The sequence below is a fragment of the Mesocricetus auratus genome, unplaced genomic scaffold (assembly GCF_017639785.1).
Source record: "Mesocricetus auratus isolate SY011 unplaced genomic scaffold, BCM_Maur_2.0 Super-Scaffold_100019, whole genome shotgun sequence".
NCBI lineage: Eukaryota > Metazoa > Chordata > Mammalia > Rodentia > Cricetidae > Mesocricetus > Mesocricetus auratus.
In genome coordinates, this window is record NW_024429200.1 from 12,115,331 (window position 1) to 12,131,392 (window position 16,062).

The 16,062-nt window shown below is 49.2% G+C and overlaps 1 protein-coding gene across 13 annotated transcripts in view; it reads right to left on the minus strand.

The window, feature by feature from the left end:
* Positions 1-5,636: 5,636 nt before the first annotated feature.
* The window catches only part of Ccdc136 (coiled-coil domain containing 136), a 32,177-nt gene continuing 21,751 nt past the window's right edge, over positions 5,637-16,062 (minus strand). For 6 of the 13 annotated variants that reach the window (XM_040728627.1, XM_040728622.1, XM_040728618.1 and 3 more), the window contains 5 exons: positions 15,164-15,709; positions 14,612-14,833; positions 13,264-13,545; positions 12,395-12,691; positions 5,637-5,971 (listed from right to left, as the gene is read on the minus strand). In XM_040728627.1, the coding sequence (XP_040584561.1) occupies positions 5,861-5,971; positions 12,395-12,691; positions 13,264-13,545; positions 14,612-14,833; positions 15,164-15,709 (1,458 nt within the window). In that variant the 3' untranslated portion in view covers positions 5,637-5,860. Of the gene's footprint in view, positions 5,972-10,481; positions 10,589-12,394; positions 12,720-13,263; positions 13,546-14,611; positions 14,834-15,163; positions 15,710-16,062 lie in introns of those variants that run through there. The other 7 variants (XM_040728628.1, XM_040728629.1, XM_040728617.1 and 4 more) reach the window with 6 other exon arrangements.

Here is a 16,062-nt window from a genome sequence, read left to right on the forward strand (position 1 = left end):
AGCCCCACGGCCCCGCCTCCGCCCGCCCCTCCTCCACGCAGCCCGCGGGAGCGGGATGGGGTGCGGGCGCTTGCCCCGCGCTGGTGCGCGCGCGCCCTAGCCCCCAGATCTAGTTCCAGTCATTCAGGGGTGGAGTGCACTCCTATCACACCCAGGCGGGATTAAAGGAATGAAGGGGGAAACTGAGGCAGTGGTTAGCGCTAAACACACTGATCTGGTGTTGACAGAACTTTCTGGAGTTGGTGACAAGGCTGTTGACACAACCTAGGAGCCCTGGCTTCTAGCCTGGTGTATTGTCCACCTGTGAACTCAGAAAGGAAGTGAGAGAGAGAGAGAGAGAGAGAGAGAGAGAGAGAGAGAGAGAGAGAGAGAGAGAGAGAGAGAGAGAGCAACCCCAGAGGAAGCAGGGACACTGACCAGGACAACTTGGGGCGGGGGAAGACCGGTTCAAGAGGCTCCCCTTGTTTTGCCACGTTACAAGCAGAAAACCCTTATTTGGAACACACACCCAGGGCCACAGGAGAAAGACCAAGGCTCCTGACCCTGACTCAGGGTCCCTGTCAGTAACCCATTTAGACTTAGTGGCTCAACCAAGCTGAGCTCAGAAAAGGGTACCCAGTAGTCACTTTGTGTGTCATCCCCCAGCCTGACTCAGCCTGATGAGGGGAGGGGAACACCCCCCCCGTAGTAAGTTCCAGGGAGCCCCCTGGGCAATATGCCCATAAGGGCCACAGGGCAGATCCTCCCAGGGAAAGCAGGAGTGTGCCAAACAGCGGGAAGAGCCCTGGCAGAGGAGTCGAGGGAATGTGACTGGGGCAAGTGGGCATGAAGTGAGGCAGGCTGGGAGCCTAGGCAGGAGTAGGCTGAGCATAAGCCCAGTACGGCAGGAGGCCTGGGGGGAGCTGACAGCAGAGAAACCGAGGTGATCACAGCAGCCTGTCACAGACAAGGGAAAGAGCTACAAAAATGCATCTGTGCCTTAAGGAGAGGTCAGGTGTGCTGGCACTTGCCAGAGTGTTTGTTCTCTGCTTTCCCGTCCTTCAAAACCAAGTAGGTTCAGGGTTGGAGGAAGACAGTCCTTAACTCAAGCCATGTGAGAGCTGAGGCTTGGGATGGTTATCTGACCCCATAGGTAAATCATTATTCCTCTGCTCCCAGTCATGGTATAAAGGGAGGGGATGGTGAACATCTTTGGGGGCTCTTTTCCCAAGGGCAGAGTGGAAGCAATGCCCATTATGGGTTTAAAAAGGAGCTTAGGGGCTTTGAGGGAGGCGGTGCCTGTGATGACATTTCATCAGTCACTTCTTTTCCTTCTCACCTAATGACAGGGCCCGGTCCTCAGGCAGGGAGTGGGGGAGGGGGGGAGAAGTGCATGGCTGGTGTGGCAGGGGGTGCCTCTGGGGCCCTGAGAATGACAGGAGAGGTATAAATAGCTTGGGCCCTGCAGCTCATGTTCTGTTGGCTGCCTGTGACGAGGTGCTCAGGAATTCCACTCTCCTGTTGGCAACCCCCCTCCTTGTCTCCCGAACTGTCATTCTCCCCAAGCCACCTCCATCACACGGCCAAAACCCCAGCAGGCACCAGCACTGTCTACTTGAGGCACTGAGCTCGCCTGTGGAGGGATGCCTAGCTCTGGACACATAGCTGGGTCTCACACTTCCACATAGCTGGGCCTCACAAGGGAGACTGTGTGTGTGTGTGTGTGGGGGGGTGGGTGTAGAGGCAGACTTCTAACAGCCAAACCCCGAGGGTCCAGGAGCACTAGGCTCCACGGTGTTGTCTTTGTTGAAGAAACAAAAATATAGGTCTGAAAGAGAATAGATTACTCTGGGAGTTACTGGAGAGGGAGGAAGGAGGTGGGCAGAGTACCTGGAGCTGACCCTTACGGTCGGTCCCTCATGGCTCCCAGTCTCATGCGTGTGTGGATGGTATGGGGGTCCCTAGCCAGGCCAGGGACTGTTCAGAGGGAAGCTAGCAAGGGGAGATTCGTGTGCAGGCCCCACATAGGAGGGAGGGAGTGCTGGGTTAACAGAGCCAGGCACGGAGCATCAATGGATTCCCATCACCCTCCTCCCAGAAACCTGAGCCTGTTGCTCTCCAGGATAAATCGGGGCCTGACTCAGGCCCCGGCAGGCAGCCTGTCACAGTCAGCCTACCTAGGAGCAGGCTGGTGACTCAGCCCTCAATATAGCCCATGAGCCCAGGCCCAGCCTCAGCCGTGCAGGCAGAACAGACCGTGCGCAATGCTGTCCTGGGGCCTGCCAAGGGGCCCCCACCCTGAGAAGAGCTAGCATGTTCTTCCCTTGCTCCCAGGCAGAGGTCCCAGGAGGGGCTTTACAGGTGGTTTCATCAGCTGAGTGGGGTTGAGAAGTGTTGGCTGGGGCCACAGGCTGTTTATAGCCCCCTGACTATCTGGTGACCTATCTCAGAGACCCAGTTGCCTGGCTCATCACCTGGGGCTGCCTCTCCCATCAAGGGACACTGCTTATCAGTACCAACAATGGTCATTTTTAACTTGGTTTGAAGTCACCGGAGTGAGTCCAATGTGCCAGGTTTGAAAGTTTTTGAGTTTTGCAACCAGAGGCATTCCCATGGTCACCTGTGACAATGCTAGGCCCCTGGAGTGGAGACCCTGACAGTCAGTGACACTGTGGCCTGGCCTGGATGTCAGGCAGGGTGGCAGAGGGGAGAAATACAGAGCCGAATCCCAGTCTCTCCACTTGTAGCTGTGCAGGTTACAGAACTTTAGTGGGTTACATAACTCTTTAAAGCCTCTTTTTCCTCATCTGTAAAATGGAGTTAGCAGTATCCTCAAAGAATGTGTAAAGACAAGAAGCAAAACAAACTAAAATAACATGGATGGTTACTAGCATGGTACCTGGCATTCGTTAGGTGACTGAAAGACCTCATCTGCTGTTTCTAAGACATTCAACCCTAACCCTTCCGCACAGCTGAGTGTCCACAATCCAGATCTCCATGTGGCTCCCCTCAACTTTCCCCTCCATCCCAATACTTAACCTGCCAGAACCAGCTGTGCTCTTTGGAGATACCTACTGTGTCCCCACAAGCAGCTGTCCTTGGCAGGAGCTGCAGGTGTCACTCTGCACTGCCTGCAGGCAGTGGGCAGAAAACAGTAGCTAGGGTTCTTCATTCTAACTGTACTAGATTGTGGTGCCTACCTGCCTGTGATTTTGAAAACACGCTTTCTCAGCTTCTCTGTGTCTTTTTAAGCTAAGTCAGGTGAATGTTTCACGTTTAACAAAAAGAGACCTGTTTCATGTGCTCTGGGAACACAGGGGCAATAATCCCTGAAGGCATCAAGTCCAGGTGAAGAGAGGGAAGGGTGTGTGTGTGTGTGTGTGTGTGTGTGTGTGTGTGTGTGTGTGTGTGTGTGTTACGTGCCTGTGAAAGCCAGAAGAGGGAGTTGGGTCCCCTGGAGTTGAGTTACAGGAGTTGTAGGTTGCCTAGTGTCGGTGCTGGGAACTGAACCCTGGTCCTCTGAAACAGGAAAGCACTCTTCACTGCTGAGCCATCTCTCCATCCCTAGGGCAATGTTCTGCAATGGGGAGAGGGCCAGGTATCCTCAAGGGAACAATTGTTGTTTGTGAGGAAAGGCAGGCCATATTCTGTCATTATCTAGACTTCTGGTCCAGGTCTCTTGGCTGCATGGACTGCCTACCAGAACCTTCTAATTCCAAATGATATTGGTGGTCCTCCATGTCATCTGGGCTGGGACCTACTGTCACTGACATGAGGCACTCATGGAATAGAGCCAAGCTGCATAAAAGACTCTCAAAGGAGCCGGGCGGTGGTGGCGCACGTCTTTAATCCCAGCACTTGGGAGGCAGAGGCAGGCGGATCGCTGTGAGTTCGAGGCTGGGCTGGACTGAAAGCCTCCAAAACAATACAGAGAAACCCTGTCTCGAAAAAACCAAAGGAAAAAAAAAAGACTCTCAAAGGAGTGCAGCTTCCAAGAAGACTCAGACAAACTGAACTACAAAGATTTTGAGACCAGTCAAGCTTCCTCGAAGAGGCTTAGACCGGCTGAGGTGCCTGGAAAGGACACTCTCCAACCTGTGGAGCTGCCTGCAGGCTGTGCAGTGTGCTCCAGACTCCCAGCGTTGTGAACTGCCACCGTGCTTGTGTGGGCTTTGGTGACACAGCTGTCTTTGAGTAATTTCTGCTCCTGTAAGTAACCCCAATTAAACTCATTGGTTCACCAAATTTGATTTCAGTGATATCTGTATTTTGGTCTGTCATGGGTTCCCTAACTACTGTGAATAGATGTGTGTTTCGACTCCCCAGGAAAAGTTTGTCACACAACAGAGGCAGAAAGTGGGGTTTCAAGGTCATAAAATCATTCTGTTCACTAGTTGGGGGTCTTTCATGTGGAACAATACTCTTGAGGATAACCAATCATAAAGGAAGGGCTTCACAGGAGTGAAATAGAAGCTCGCACACATTGTTCCAGTCATGCTGCTACCTCCTTTAAGTTATTCTCAGTCCTGTCCAGCATTAAGCTCCAGGAGGCTGAACTTGAAGTATAACATCGCCTTGGCACATCTACTCTCTGGTTCACGATAGCTTCAGCCAATGAAATGCCACTGGGATACAGGCTGATGGGAGGAAAGGGTACTAAATTTCTCCCATCCTCATAGACCTGGTACAGCATTCCTGTCAGGGTTCCAGCTTCAAAAAAGTATTATTTGTGTGTCAGGTGAGTGAGTGAAGGCATGCACACACCATGGTGCACATTTGGAGGTCAGAGGACAACTTCCAAGAATCGGTTTTCATTCCACTATGGGTTCAGGGAATTGACCTTAGGTCATCAGGCTTGCTCAGTATCCTAGTTAGCTTCAGCCGTCAACTTGACAATAGCCTGAAGTAACCTGAGGGAATCTCAACTGAGGGAGGATTGCTAGGATCAGGATGGCCATGTTTGTGAGGGATTGTCTTGACGGATGATTGATATGAGAATACCCAGCCCACTTTGGGTGTCACAATGCCTGGGCAGTTGGGCCGGGCTTCATAAGCTAGCAGAGTGGACCAGGGAGCAAGCCAGCAAACAGCTTTCTTTTGGGTTCAATAATGGGTTGAGACCTGGATTGTAAATTCCTTCTTCCTCCCCCAGTCTAGGGTGGTAACCATGTTTTGTTCTTGTTAAGACTGAATACTTGAGAATTTCTCCTTGGTTCTCCCGTCTTCCACACCTAGTTTCTTCATGAAATTCTCTTCAGTCCAAGCATCCAATGTCTTGTTTGCTGCCAGGCTCTGACTAATTAAAACGTCTCCAAAATGGAGTCCCTTGAGTTGGAAGGCTGAGCCACAAAGGTTCCCATGAAGATCTGCTTAGGGCACAGAAACCAAATATCTTTGCTTGTCCACTTGGCCCTGCCTTAGACACAAGGTACCTACCCAGTTCACTCCACTCCTAGTGTTCTTAAGAGTCCCATGAGAAGGGTTAAACAGGTACAGCTTAATCTCTCTGTGATTCAGCTGGCAGCAGAGGGAGCAAACCTCCATTCTGAAAAATCCTATTTAAAAGGCAGACTCTTAAGTGGGATGCTTGGTTGAAGGGTAATTGCTCTGTTCAGTGTCATATGAAACATTTAATGAAGAAAAAGCCACACAATGTCTCGTGTAATTAGGTTGACATTTAATTACAAGGAACCCAGGTTCTTACATAGGCAGGAAGGAGGTTGGGAGCCAGCAACTCCCATCAGCCTTTGCAGTCTGAGTGGCTGAGGCAGAGAGGATGGGATACATGGGTGTGGTGGGGACTCTGGCACAGTGTGTTCTGCCCAAAGGTGAGAATGGTAGCCTCTGGGGATCTGCCTTCTGGGTTAGCCCAAGTCTGCTGTCACTCCATGTAGCAGTATTCTGTATCTTGCGGTCGCATGTTGGGTAGCACATACAGAGCCACTGCTGCTATAGCCAAGAATACCATAGGCTTCCACATCCCAAACATGTTCTGTGGGGATCAAGGGAAAACAGTGAGTTGCCAGGCTTCTGAACCCTTCCTCAAGCCAGAAATCACCTGCCTGTTAGAGGGCATGGCTCAGGAACATTATGGCTTAGCCTCTCATCTCCTGGGTAATCATGGAGACTGTGGTCTTTTCATTCTGGCACCACCAGGTTTGTGGCAGGACACTGTATGCAACACTTAGGTTATTCTGTGCTTGATTTGTTCTGTGGGATGAGAATACTGGTTCCTAATGTGCAAGCAAGAGTCCAGAGACTCTCGTGTGTGTGTGTGTGTGTGTGTGTGTGTGTGTGTGTGTGTGTCGCGCGCGTGCGTGTGCGCGTGCATACACATAAGACAGTGTTAGAAGAAGTGGGGTGATCTGGGCCTTTGGGGAAGGCAGGCACATCTCATGAGCTTTATGTAGAAGTGAGATCTGAGTTAAGAGGAAGAGGGGCGGGGGAATGAAAGGACGTGACCAGAAGTGACAAAAATGCACTGTAGAATGAAGTAAGTAGGGGTTCGTTGCTAGCCAGAGATTTTGTTATTTCTAGGAAACTCAGGGAACCTGTTGCTGGTTGTGGGAAGCAAGTATCAAGAGCCAATAAATACATTCTTCACCCCAGCTCTTCACATTCAGTCACTAGATCACGGATTGACCCAGTACCATGCACTTAAGAGTCTGCTAGGGCTTTTCAACAGTCTGACTGCTAGTAAACCATGATACTTCATGGGCAGCAAATGAAACCATAAGAACATTCAGGAAACATGAATTCTCTTGGACATGAAAATAAGAAAAACAGTTCTATCTTTACCATTCTTTTTACTGTATTTCTCAAAGGACAGAATTTCGATTTCGAATCATAAATTATGGCATAAGGGAAAAGAAAGATGGCTTGAAGAAAAAAATGGAGTAGAGCCCATTAAAGCTAACAACATATTTGCTTGGAGGATAACTGATCTGAAAGAAAAAGAGCAAAGATAATCTCCCAAATTTGTAGGAATAGAGACTAAGAACAGACTATGTAAAATGCACAGAATAATCCACAATAAAAACCTGGAGCAGAACCAGGAGGATATATGAATGCTGTTGCCTGATCTACATGTCAGGCCCTCTCAGGACAAATGGACAATCTAGAAAACATGTCTGCTCCAGCTGTGGTAGCACACACAATTCCAGTGCTTGGTTACCCAGCCAGTTACATGAGGTCCTGCCCCAGACTCCAGAACAACCTCCAGGTGCCCCGCTCCCTCATGAGGAGCTAGTGACAGTTGGTGGATGTGGGAGAGGGACAGCCATTTTTTTATTGGAGATGCAGTCACTGTTAAGGGCTCTGGTGGGTAGCTCAATATCCATGTGCACACAGACAACACTGGGTTGAGTCATTTGAGGGTCCCAAAGAGCTTCAGACACCTTCTAGAACTCACAGGCTTCTGGGTGCATCACCAAACTGACAGATTAAGGAAATCATACTTGGACTTCAGCAGGGTGTCTGACAAGATTCCCTTGAAGTCCTTGCAGGCCACAGGCAGATAGATTAGTAGGCTAGCAGCACAGTCTGTTGTGTGGTCATTTCTTAAGTGGCCATCTTGAGGACTAAAGAGACCTTGGCAAGACAAGCCCTTAGAGGCTGGGTCTTTCCATGCAATCCGGCTGAACACAAAGGCAGTGAGTACCCTTGTCACCCCTGAGGATGCTGAAGAAGCTAGCAGGTAAGAAGACTATTGTGAAAACACAGGGTCGAGATAAACACACAAACAAGACCCCACAAAAATTCCCAGGTTACAGCAGTGAACTGTACTTAGGAGAGAAGAATGGGAAGTTTGGCCTTTGTACTCCAATCAAGTGTTAATACAGAATAGGGAGAGGATATTTAGTGTGCGTAGTATACAAAAGAGTGTTACAAACAAGACGTGGATAACTTAATACTAGCTATCAGGGGAGTTACTGGGTGAAGGCTGTATGAGCAGAACAGGGTAACTATGCCCTGTGGTGCCGGGGCCTCACTGAGAGGTGCCCCGAATAAAGAAGGGCTGGGCGGAGCTCAGTTGGCAGAATGCGTGCCTAGCATGCCTGAAGCCCTGGACTTGATCCCCAGCAACCCCAAACTCAGTGTGGTGGCACACAGATATAATTCCAGGAATCCAGGGGTGGCAGCAGGAGGACCATGAGTTTAAGGTCATCCTCCCCCACATATAATTTGAGGCCAGTATGGGCTACAAGAGACCCTGTTAAAAAAATCACAAAGAAAAATTGGGGGGGGGCGGTAAGGAAGAGCACAGTGAGAGAGCTAAGACACAGAGAAAGGATTTGGTTTGGTTTTTTCCTGAGACAGGGTCCTTACTGTGTAGCCCAGGCTGGTCTCAAAGTGTCGTCTTGCTGCTTCTCTGACTGAAGTGATAGGATTACAGGTATACATCCTCACACCCTGGCAAGAGTCTAACTTTAAAACTGTGAATATCGATCCCCTGTAATCACACCCACAGCACCTGGCTGTAGTCACCTGTCTGTATTTTAGTTTTCATGCATAAAATGAGACAGGAAGGGCTTCCTTGGAGGATTGCTGTAGGAATTAAATTCATACACACACCGTGACCAGAGTAGTGCCAGGCACACAGCACACGCTATTTAAATGCATGCCCTTTTTGTTACTCACACAATTTTAAAAATTAAATTTCATCTATTCTTGTAATTTTAAAAATGGCTGCTACATTAAATTGGGGGTTTTGCATGTGGAGGTCAGAGGACAACTTGTAGGAATAGGTTCTCTGCCTCTACCACGTGAGTCCCACGGAAGAAACTCAGGCAAGCGCTCTTGCCCCGAGCCATCTTTCTGGCAGGCTCTAAGGTGCTCTACACATGTTAATTTCTCCGATCCTCACAGGCACTATGAGAAAGGCAGGGCGGAATCATCCTTCATTTCCCTTTGAAGAAATGGAAGTCTAAATCGTGTAATCTGTTCCCTGTGGACAATGCTAACAGGAGATAGGCTCAGTCAAGCTCTTATCACTTGTCACTGCCTTCTACACTGCAGTGTCTCAAGACCTGGGCAGAAGCTGCACACTAGGGACTTGGCCAGAGCTCAGGGCACAAAAGTCTCCCAAGAGAAGCCTTAACCCTGCGCTCTGATGGGGCTGGTGGGGCCTGGCAAAAGGCTGTGGCCAAATCCCTTGTTTCTCACTCCACAGGGACTCCAGAGACTTCTGGGAGTATGCAGGGAGGAAGGGGTGTAAGGAGAGCTCCCTGTCATGAAAGGAGCTAAAGACTGTCCTGGGAAGTAACTGAAAGGCCTAAGAGGAAGCCTGAGGGGGGTGCAGGGTAGGGATGGGGGGAGACAGTGAGAAGATTAAGGAGAGGAGAGGAAGCTGGGAGGGGAGGCAAGCTGGCTCAGCAGGTAAGGTCCCTTGTTGCTAAACTGATGACCTGAGTTCCATCACTGGGACAGACAGGGTAGAAGGAGAAAAACAGACTCCTGAGAGTTGTCCTCTGACCTCCAAAACACCAGCTCACCATATATATATATATATATATATACACACACATATATATATATATATATATATATATATATATATATATATATATGAGAAATGGTGAGGGTGTCTGTCACCAACAAAAGCTGTCACTGAGGAACTTTGTATTAAGTCAACTGTACTTTATTTAAAGAGGCAGGAGAAGAGGAGAGAGAGAGAAGTGGCAGAGTCCTAAGAGGAAGTCAAACAGAACTTACAGGTTCCAGAAGGCAGGTGGAACCACAGGTTCCTACCTCAGACCATCAAACAATCTTCATCCTAAACTGGCAATTCTGTCAACAGACCAGATTACATGAGCCAGGCCAATGGAGGGGTACCCAGAACACGTCAGCTTTGATTTCCTGAAAACATTTAATCTCTAATCATCAGGAGCTTTTCACCAACATCACATCCTCTCCAGAAGAGGAGCCAAGTGTAATGGAATCTGGTCCCCCAAAGGAATGAACCCAAGCATACATAATTTCCTGGGGCTTCGTTGTCATTTTTCTGGTAACCAGGAACATCAGAGCAGGAATATGTAATTCAGCAGGCATTCAGTTCTACTTCCATCAAGGTGGAAGGACCAATTGAGGGTGCCCTCATCCAAATGTTCCTGAGAGGGCCAGAAGGATCACAGCTCTTTGGACCTCCTCTCTCACCCTTAAGCACAGGGAGTAATTTCTTCTGGGTTGAAACAATGGCATAAGCTTGGCTCTGGGGTTTAAACAAAGACAAAGCTCAGGCCTGCCTTGCAGGCAAACATCAGCTCATCAGAAGTAGCTTGGCATCTTTGTCAGTAGCAACAGATGTGCCAAGGAAAGAAATTCAAACTGTGCCTCTGGTAAGCATTCCAGCTACCTGTGCATTATGAATATCATGACATGCTCAAGAAGGCTTGCAGGCTTTGCAGCAAAGTAAGAAAAGCCAGGGCTAAAACTCAGCATCACCTATTGTATAATGGGAGGAGTAAGCAGCTGAGGGGGGAGAGAGGAAGCTATACCAGTACCTGGGTTAGGACGATGTCTCAGCCCACCAGCACCAGAGCAGAGCTGATATGACCACCAGGCCTACAAGAGGCAAGGAGAATATGGGGGGATCAGGGGCAGGGGATGGCTGCAACATGTCAAATGAGAAGCACAGGAGAGACCAGGAGACGCGTGGTTGTATGAAAAGACACAAACACACAGATCCAACAGATAATGAAGATGAGAGAACAAAGGGAAAAGAGAAAAGAATCAAAGGTTAAAAACCACATAAGCTGGAGCAACAGCATTTCTTCTCTGCTCCCAGAGCTTTAGGAAGAGCAGAGGAGTTCCTCATACTGGCAGCCTGCAACAATTGCAAAACTGAGTTAAGCAGCAGATAGGTCCAAATTGGGTCCCTGGACCAGTTTTCTCTCTAGTCATGTGCAGCTCCTATCTTGTCAAGGGAAGTTACCTGCTCCTAGATCTTTCTTGAGTCAGATACCCTGGGAAAGTGAAGCTTCAGAGACGACAGAAATTGGGTAGCTACTTTTCCTGGATCCCTCCAGAAAGAGTCCATCTTCAGCCAAGCTGGCTACCTACCAGCTTTATCAGTTTTAGTGGTATGCAGAGTTCTGGTTCCTAGGATCCCCTAGGAATCTAATGCTTTGTGAGACAAAATGTAATACATCTGCCTAACAATGGAAGAGGTTAGTTCTTTGGCTGCAACAATTTACAAAGAGAAACTGAATTTGTATGCAATAACATGGATGCCAGTTGAACTGTCTGCAAAAGATTCAGGACCCACTAGGCAAAAGGGCATACACATGTGTAGACATCAACAATGTATTTGACTTTGAAGTACAAAAGTTAAGCTTAGAGTTTGAGGCCAGGCTGGACCGACAGCCTCCAAAACAATACAGAGAAACCCTGTTTCATAAAACCAAAAAAAAAAAAAAAAAAAAAAAGTCAAGCTTAGACTTAGAAAAGTGGTCCCTGAGGTCAAGAAGTCTATGAGCTCTGAACCAGCCTGTGGTAGACTACGTTAAGTTCAAAAGAAATATTGGCCTGGGAAAGGGCTACAGTCACTCCCATTTACATCCTAAGTAACAAGTCTTTCCCCTCATGGTTAACAGGGAACTGCACACGGATCATGAACCAGTAATGCAGACTGGAGTGCTAGGAAACCCCAGGTATCTATAAAGCGAGTGGGATGGCCCATCACAAGAGATAGTTCTCTGCACGGTGAACTAGGGACTTAGCTAACTAGCCTCAAAGGAATTCAGCTGACACATACCAATGGAAAGGTATCAGTTGTTAAAAGATGAAAATACTTCTGCAAGCAGCTAACTTACCTGCCATCTGCATATACCCCAAGATCCCTCCCTCCCAATCTCTCAAAGGTCCAGGAACTAAAGGGTTAGAGCAGTGACCGGTGGTAGACTGGCCAGTGTCCCTGCTGCCCACACTGAAACTTTGAGCATCACCAGGTTCACTGTTCATTCCCAAGGCCCAACTCTCATATCCTATAATATGCAAAACCTCATGGGTGACACAAGCCTACAAGCCACAGCACTAACACAGGTCAACTCTCACAGGGTGTCATGGGAAAACAGGATCAAGTGACTTGTCGAGGCTAGCAGAAATGAAGAAAGGCTTAACACTGTCGAGGCCAGGGAGAAGGACAAGAGACACTGTTGCTATCGGGAGGTCCTGAGCACTACGTGAGTCAAAGCACACATGACCTCCACCTTGGTTCAGAGAAAAGGCATTCATGGTGCAATGGCTCCACAGCAAATTAGCCTGGGCCTGCCATTTTCCTCAGAAAGACGGCCTTCACCAACCCTTCCCCATCCCCATGTCCAGACATACTCACTGGCCTCTCCTCTTGTAGAGAGAAAACTAGGGCACCTGCACCCTAGGCTCATTCCCACTCCGCCCACCTTGCTGCCGTTACCTTTCTGCTCTCTGAAAGCGTAAGAGGGTTGCCCTCCTCAGCAGCCTCAGAAGACTCCTCCTCCTCCTCCTCACTGTCGTCCTTATTCTCCCCTGCTCTGTATTCCTCGTAGTCTCCATCCTCACGTGCTGCAGGCTCAGGCTCTTCCCTAGGGTCTGCGGGCTCGGTAGCTAGTTCACATGATCCCTTCTCGTCTTGGTCTTCTTTCCCTTTCGTCTCTTCGGTCTCCTTTTCCTCTTTTGCTATCTCATCTAACTTCTTCTGGCTAGCCTTGTAGTACAGCACCACCTCCAGATTCTGCAGGTGGAGGCAGGACAGGGTGGGGCTGCTATTACTTATTTAAGAATCTAACCCTCCGGATGGAAAGCTCTACTTGTACCATGTGCAGGACTGTGGTGTGGGACTAAACGCTAATCTTTCCGAATGACATGGAGGGCAGGCACATTTAGTTTGGTAAGTCAGAACTTCGTATTTGATCAGTAAGCCATGTCAGGCAGTTAAATATAATTCAAGACTCTTGAGCTCTGCTCCTCAACTGCTGCTTTCTACCCTTCCTGGTAATTTTTATCATACCCAATCCTCTTGAATAAATTCCTTTCTATCTAGTTGGTCTTTCTCTTAATCAGGTAACTAGGAACAAAGGAGTCCCAGAGATGGGCTTAGGCTAGTAAAAGCAGTTGTTGGGCATTCTCCCCATAGCACCCAGAAAAGTGTCCAAACTCTTAGAGAGACAGAACTCCTGCAGATATTAGTGGTACCAAAAGCCTTCCTCAGAGTAGCTTTCTTGGCAGGAACTGTTAGTGGAAATGATGTTTCTTCCCAGGGCCTCCTCCATCCACCTGCCTCTGGCTACTGAGGCCGCAACTTACCTTTCCATTCTCCAAGTTGCTCTCTGAGCTCTCTGAGCACGCCCTGCTCACCTTCCTGTTTTTCACTCCATTGGCATTCTTGTTCATGTTCTTATTGCCATTCTTGCCCCTGGCTTCTGAGCTAATAGAGAGCCTGTTCTCTCTGAGCTGGCGGAGTTCTTCCTGGCAGCACTGCAGCTGCCCCTCTAGCTGTTCCTGCACCGCCAGAAGCCGTCCCTGCTCATCCATGCTAGCCTGGTATTGCAGCTGCAGCTCCCGCAGCTTAGTCTGCAGTTCTTTGATCTGTTGGGGGCGGGGTTCCAGTTATCCACAGCAGTTCCACCCAGTCAGCCCAGGCCCTTAAGGGATCGATCACTGCCTCGCAACTCTCCCTGCTAAAGCTTCCAAGTACACAATGAGACCTAATACAGATAGCTTTCCCCCTAAGTTGAGGCTAACTGGAGGTCTGCATCTAACATGATAAAAAATTAGTATTAGCCGGGCAGTGGTGGCGCACGCCTTTAATCCCAGCACTCGGGAGGCAGAGGCAGGCGGATCTCTGTGAGTTCGAGACCAGCCTGGTCTGCAAGAGCTAGTTTCAGGACAGCCTCCAAAGCCACAGAGAAACCCTGTCTCGGAAAAAAAATTAGGATTAAATCAGTAAATATTATTGTTTTTGATCATGACCTGTCTGGGGAATAACTACAGGACTGTCACTACTTCTGAATCTCAGGCGTTTATTATTATCTAACTCTTTTTCCAGGAACTCATACTTTACCCGGCCCATTCCTCTAATAGTTACTTAGGGAATTGCTGCATGTACTTGGCAGTATACTGGGCACCTGCATCTCCCCCCTGGTGACACACAGTTATAACCTTGCCCCTAGTCTAGGTTTTGTCCTCCTAGGCTTATGGCAGCATATGGTTTGTTCAATAAGTACCAATCAGACTAGGCTCATGTGGCCATCACTCTCTGGGTCTGTTCCATCTCTCCCAGAAACACGAGTGACCCTCCCACTGGACAGTGAACCTGTCCTTGAAGTGCATATACTCTAGTTTTTAAAAAAGACAATGAGCTCAAAATAATAAAGAATATTGGCAAGTAAAGAAAAAAAAATACAGCTCCACACAAATGCTCTGGGGCAAAGAGCAAGAGAGAACAGCAGCAGCAAAGGGAGGAAAAGCAGGCTGGCTGACCAGATGCCAGCCGTGAGCACTGGAGAGATGTCCCTCACTCGAGCACTGTCCATTAGGTGCAGCGGACTGTCTGGCCCCCTGGATTTGGTTTCCCTGCACTCCCCTGCCTACCTTAGTCTCTACAGTGTTCTAGGGACTTTCGGGAGGGAACTCTGCCACGGGCAGCAGTTACCTCACTCTTGTCGCTCTGGGAAGTGGCAGGCTTCTCAAGGTTCTCCATGCACTCTTGTAACTCCTTCTTACAGTTCTCCAGCTCGTCCTTGAGCTCTCTCTGCTTCACCATCAGCCTGTCCATCTGCTCCTGCAGCTGGCTGTGGTCTTCCTGGCTCACCTGGTACAGGGCCTTCACTGCCTGCAACTTGGTCAGCACCTTGGCCACTGTGTCCTCAAAGTGCTGCAGAGAGTGGGGGAGCAAAATGACAGTACCCCATTTCATCTCTGCCCTACACCTTGCTAGGCCCATCCCTGGAGCTGCCTAGGGGAGACTATTTCTTCCCAGAAAGCACGTCCTGAACACTGGGGTCTTTGTCCAAAGCAGGCCACCTATGTCAGGAGCGAGGGAAAGCAGGGCCACCATGAACAGAAGCCTCACATACTTCAGGAAGTCTTCCAGGCCAGCTCTGATCCTACGTCTATGTCCCTCTTTTTATGCCCTTCCCCTGGTGATGTTTCTTGCGAGGACAGAAACCCATCTTCCCCTGCCCAGTCACCTCGCAATGGTTACCTCTATGTCTTCAGGCTCAGCTGGGTCCTCACCGGCACTACTGCTTACGTAACTCTTGTGAAAGTTTTCAGAGCTAGTGTCACTACCATAGCTCTTCTTACAGGAAACACTTGTGTTGCTGGAGCGGTAACTCTTCTGATAGGCGTCACTGCAACTGCTGCTGCTCTCATAGCTCTTGAGGAAGTTGTCATTGCTGGCCTGGGAGCTTCCGTAACTCCTCTGATAGCATTCACTGTCCTCGATGGTGCTGTAACTCTTGTGATAGCATTCACTGTCCTCGATGGTGCTGTCATAACTCCTGTGGAAGCTTTCGCTACTGGGGGCCATGCTGCCTGAGGTCTTCCTGTAGGACTCATGACTAATTTTTACGGTGGGGGACTGGCTTTGAAGCTGCTGCATTTCTTCCATGCAGAGCTGTAGCTCTGCCAGCAGCCTCTTCCGCTCCTCCAGGAGCCGCCCATGCTCCTGCTGCAGCAGCTCCTGTTGCCTCTGACTGGTGTCATATAGCACCTGCAGAGCCTGCAGCTGGTCCATAAGCACCTTGGACTAGGGGGGAGGCAGGGGGAGCAGGAGACATCACCATTACATTTCAGTCCTTCCAGCTGCCCCTCTCCCGGGGCAGACATGAGTACCCACCTGACAACTGTACATTCACACCTCAGTCTCAAAGACCTTTGTCTCTGACTTAACCTACAGCTACTGATATAGTCAGTGAGTTTTAGGGCTCCTGTTTATGCTGGTTTCTGTAGTCCGGCATATACATCTTCCTCCTTGAAGCAGTGTAGGTGGGTCTCAAGAACACCCTGGCTCCCTACCATAGCATCATTTTAAATCAAGTGTACCCACTATCCTGATCTTTAGGCTCAGTCCTCTCCACTACTCTTCATGGTAAAATCACC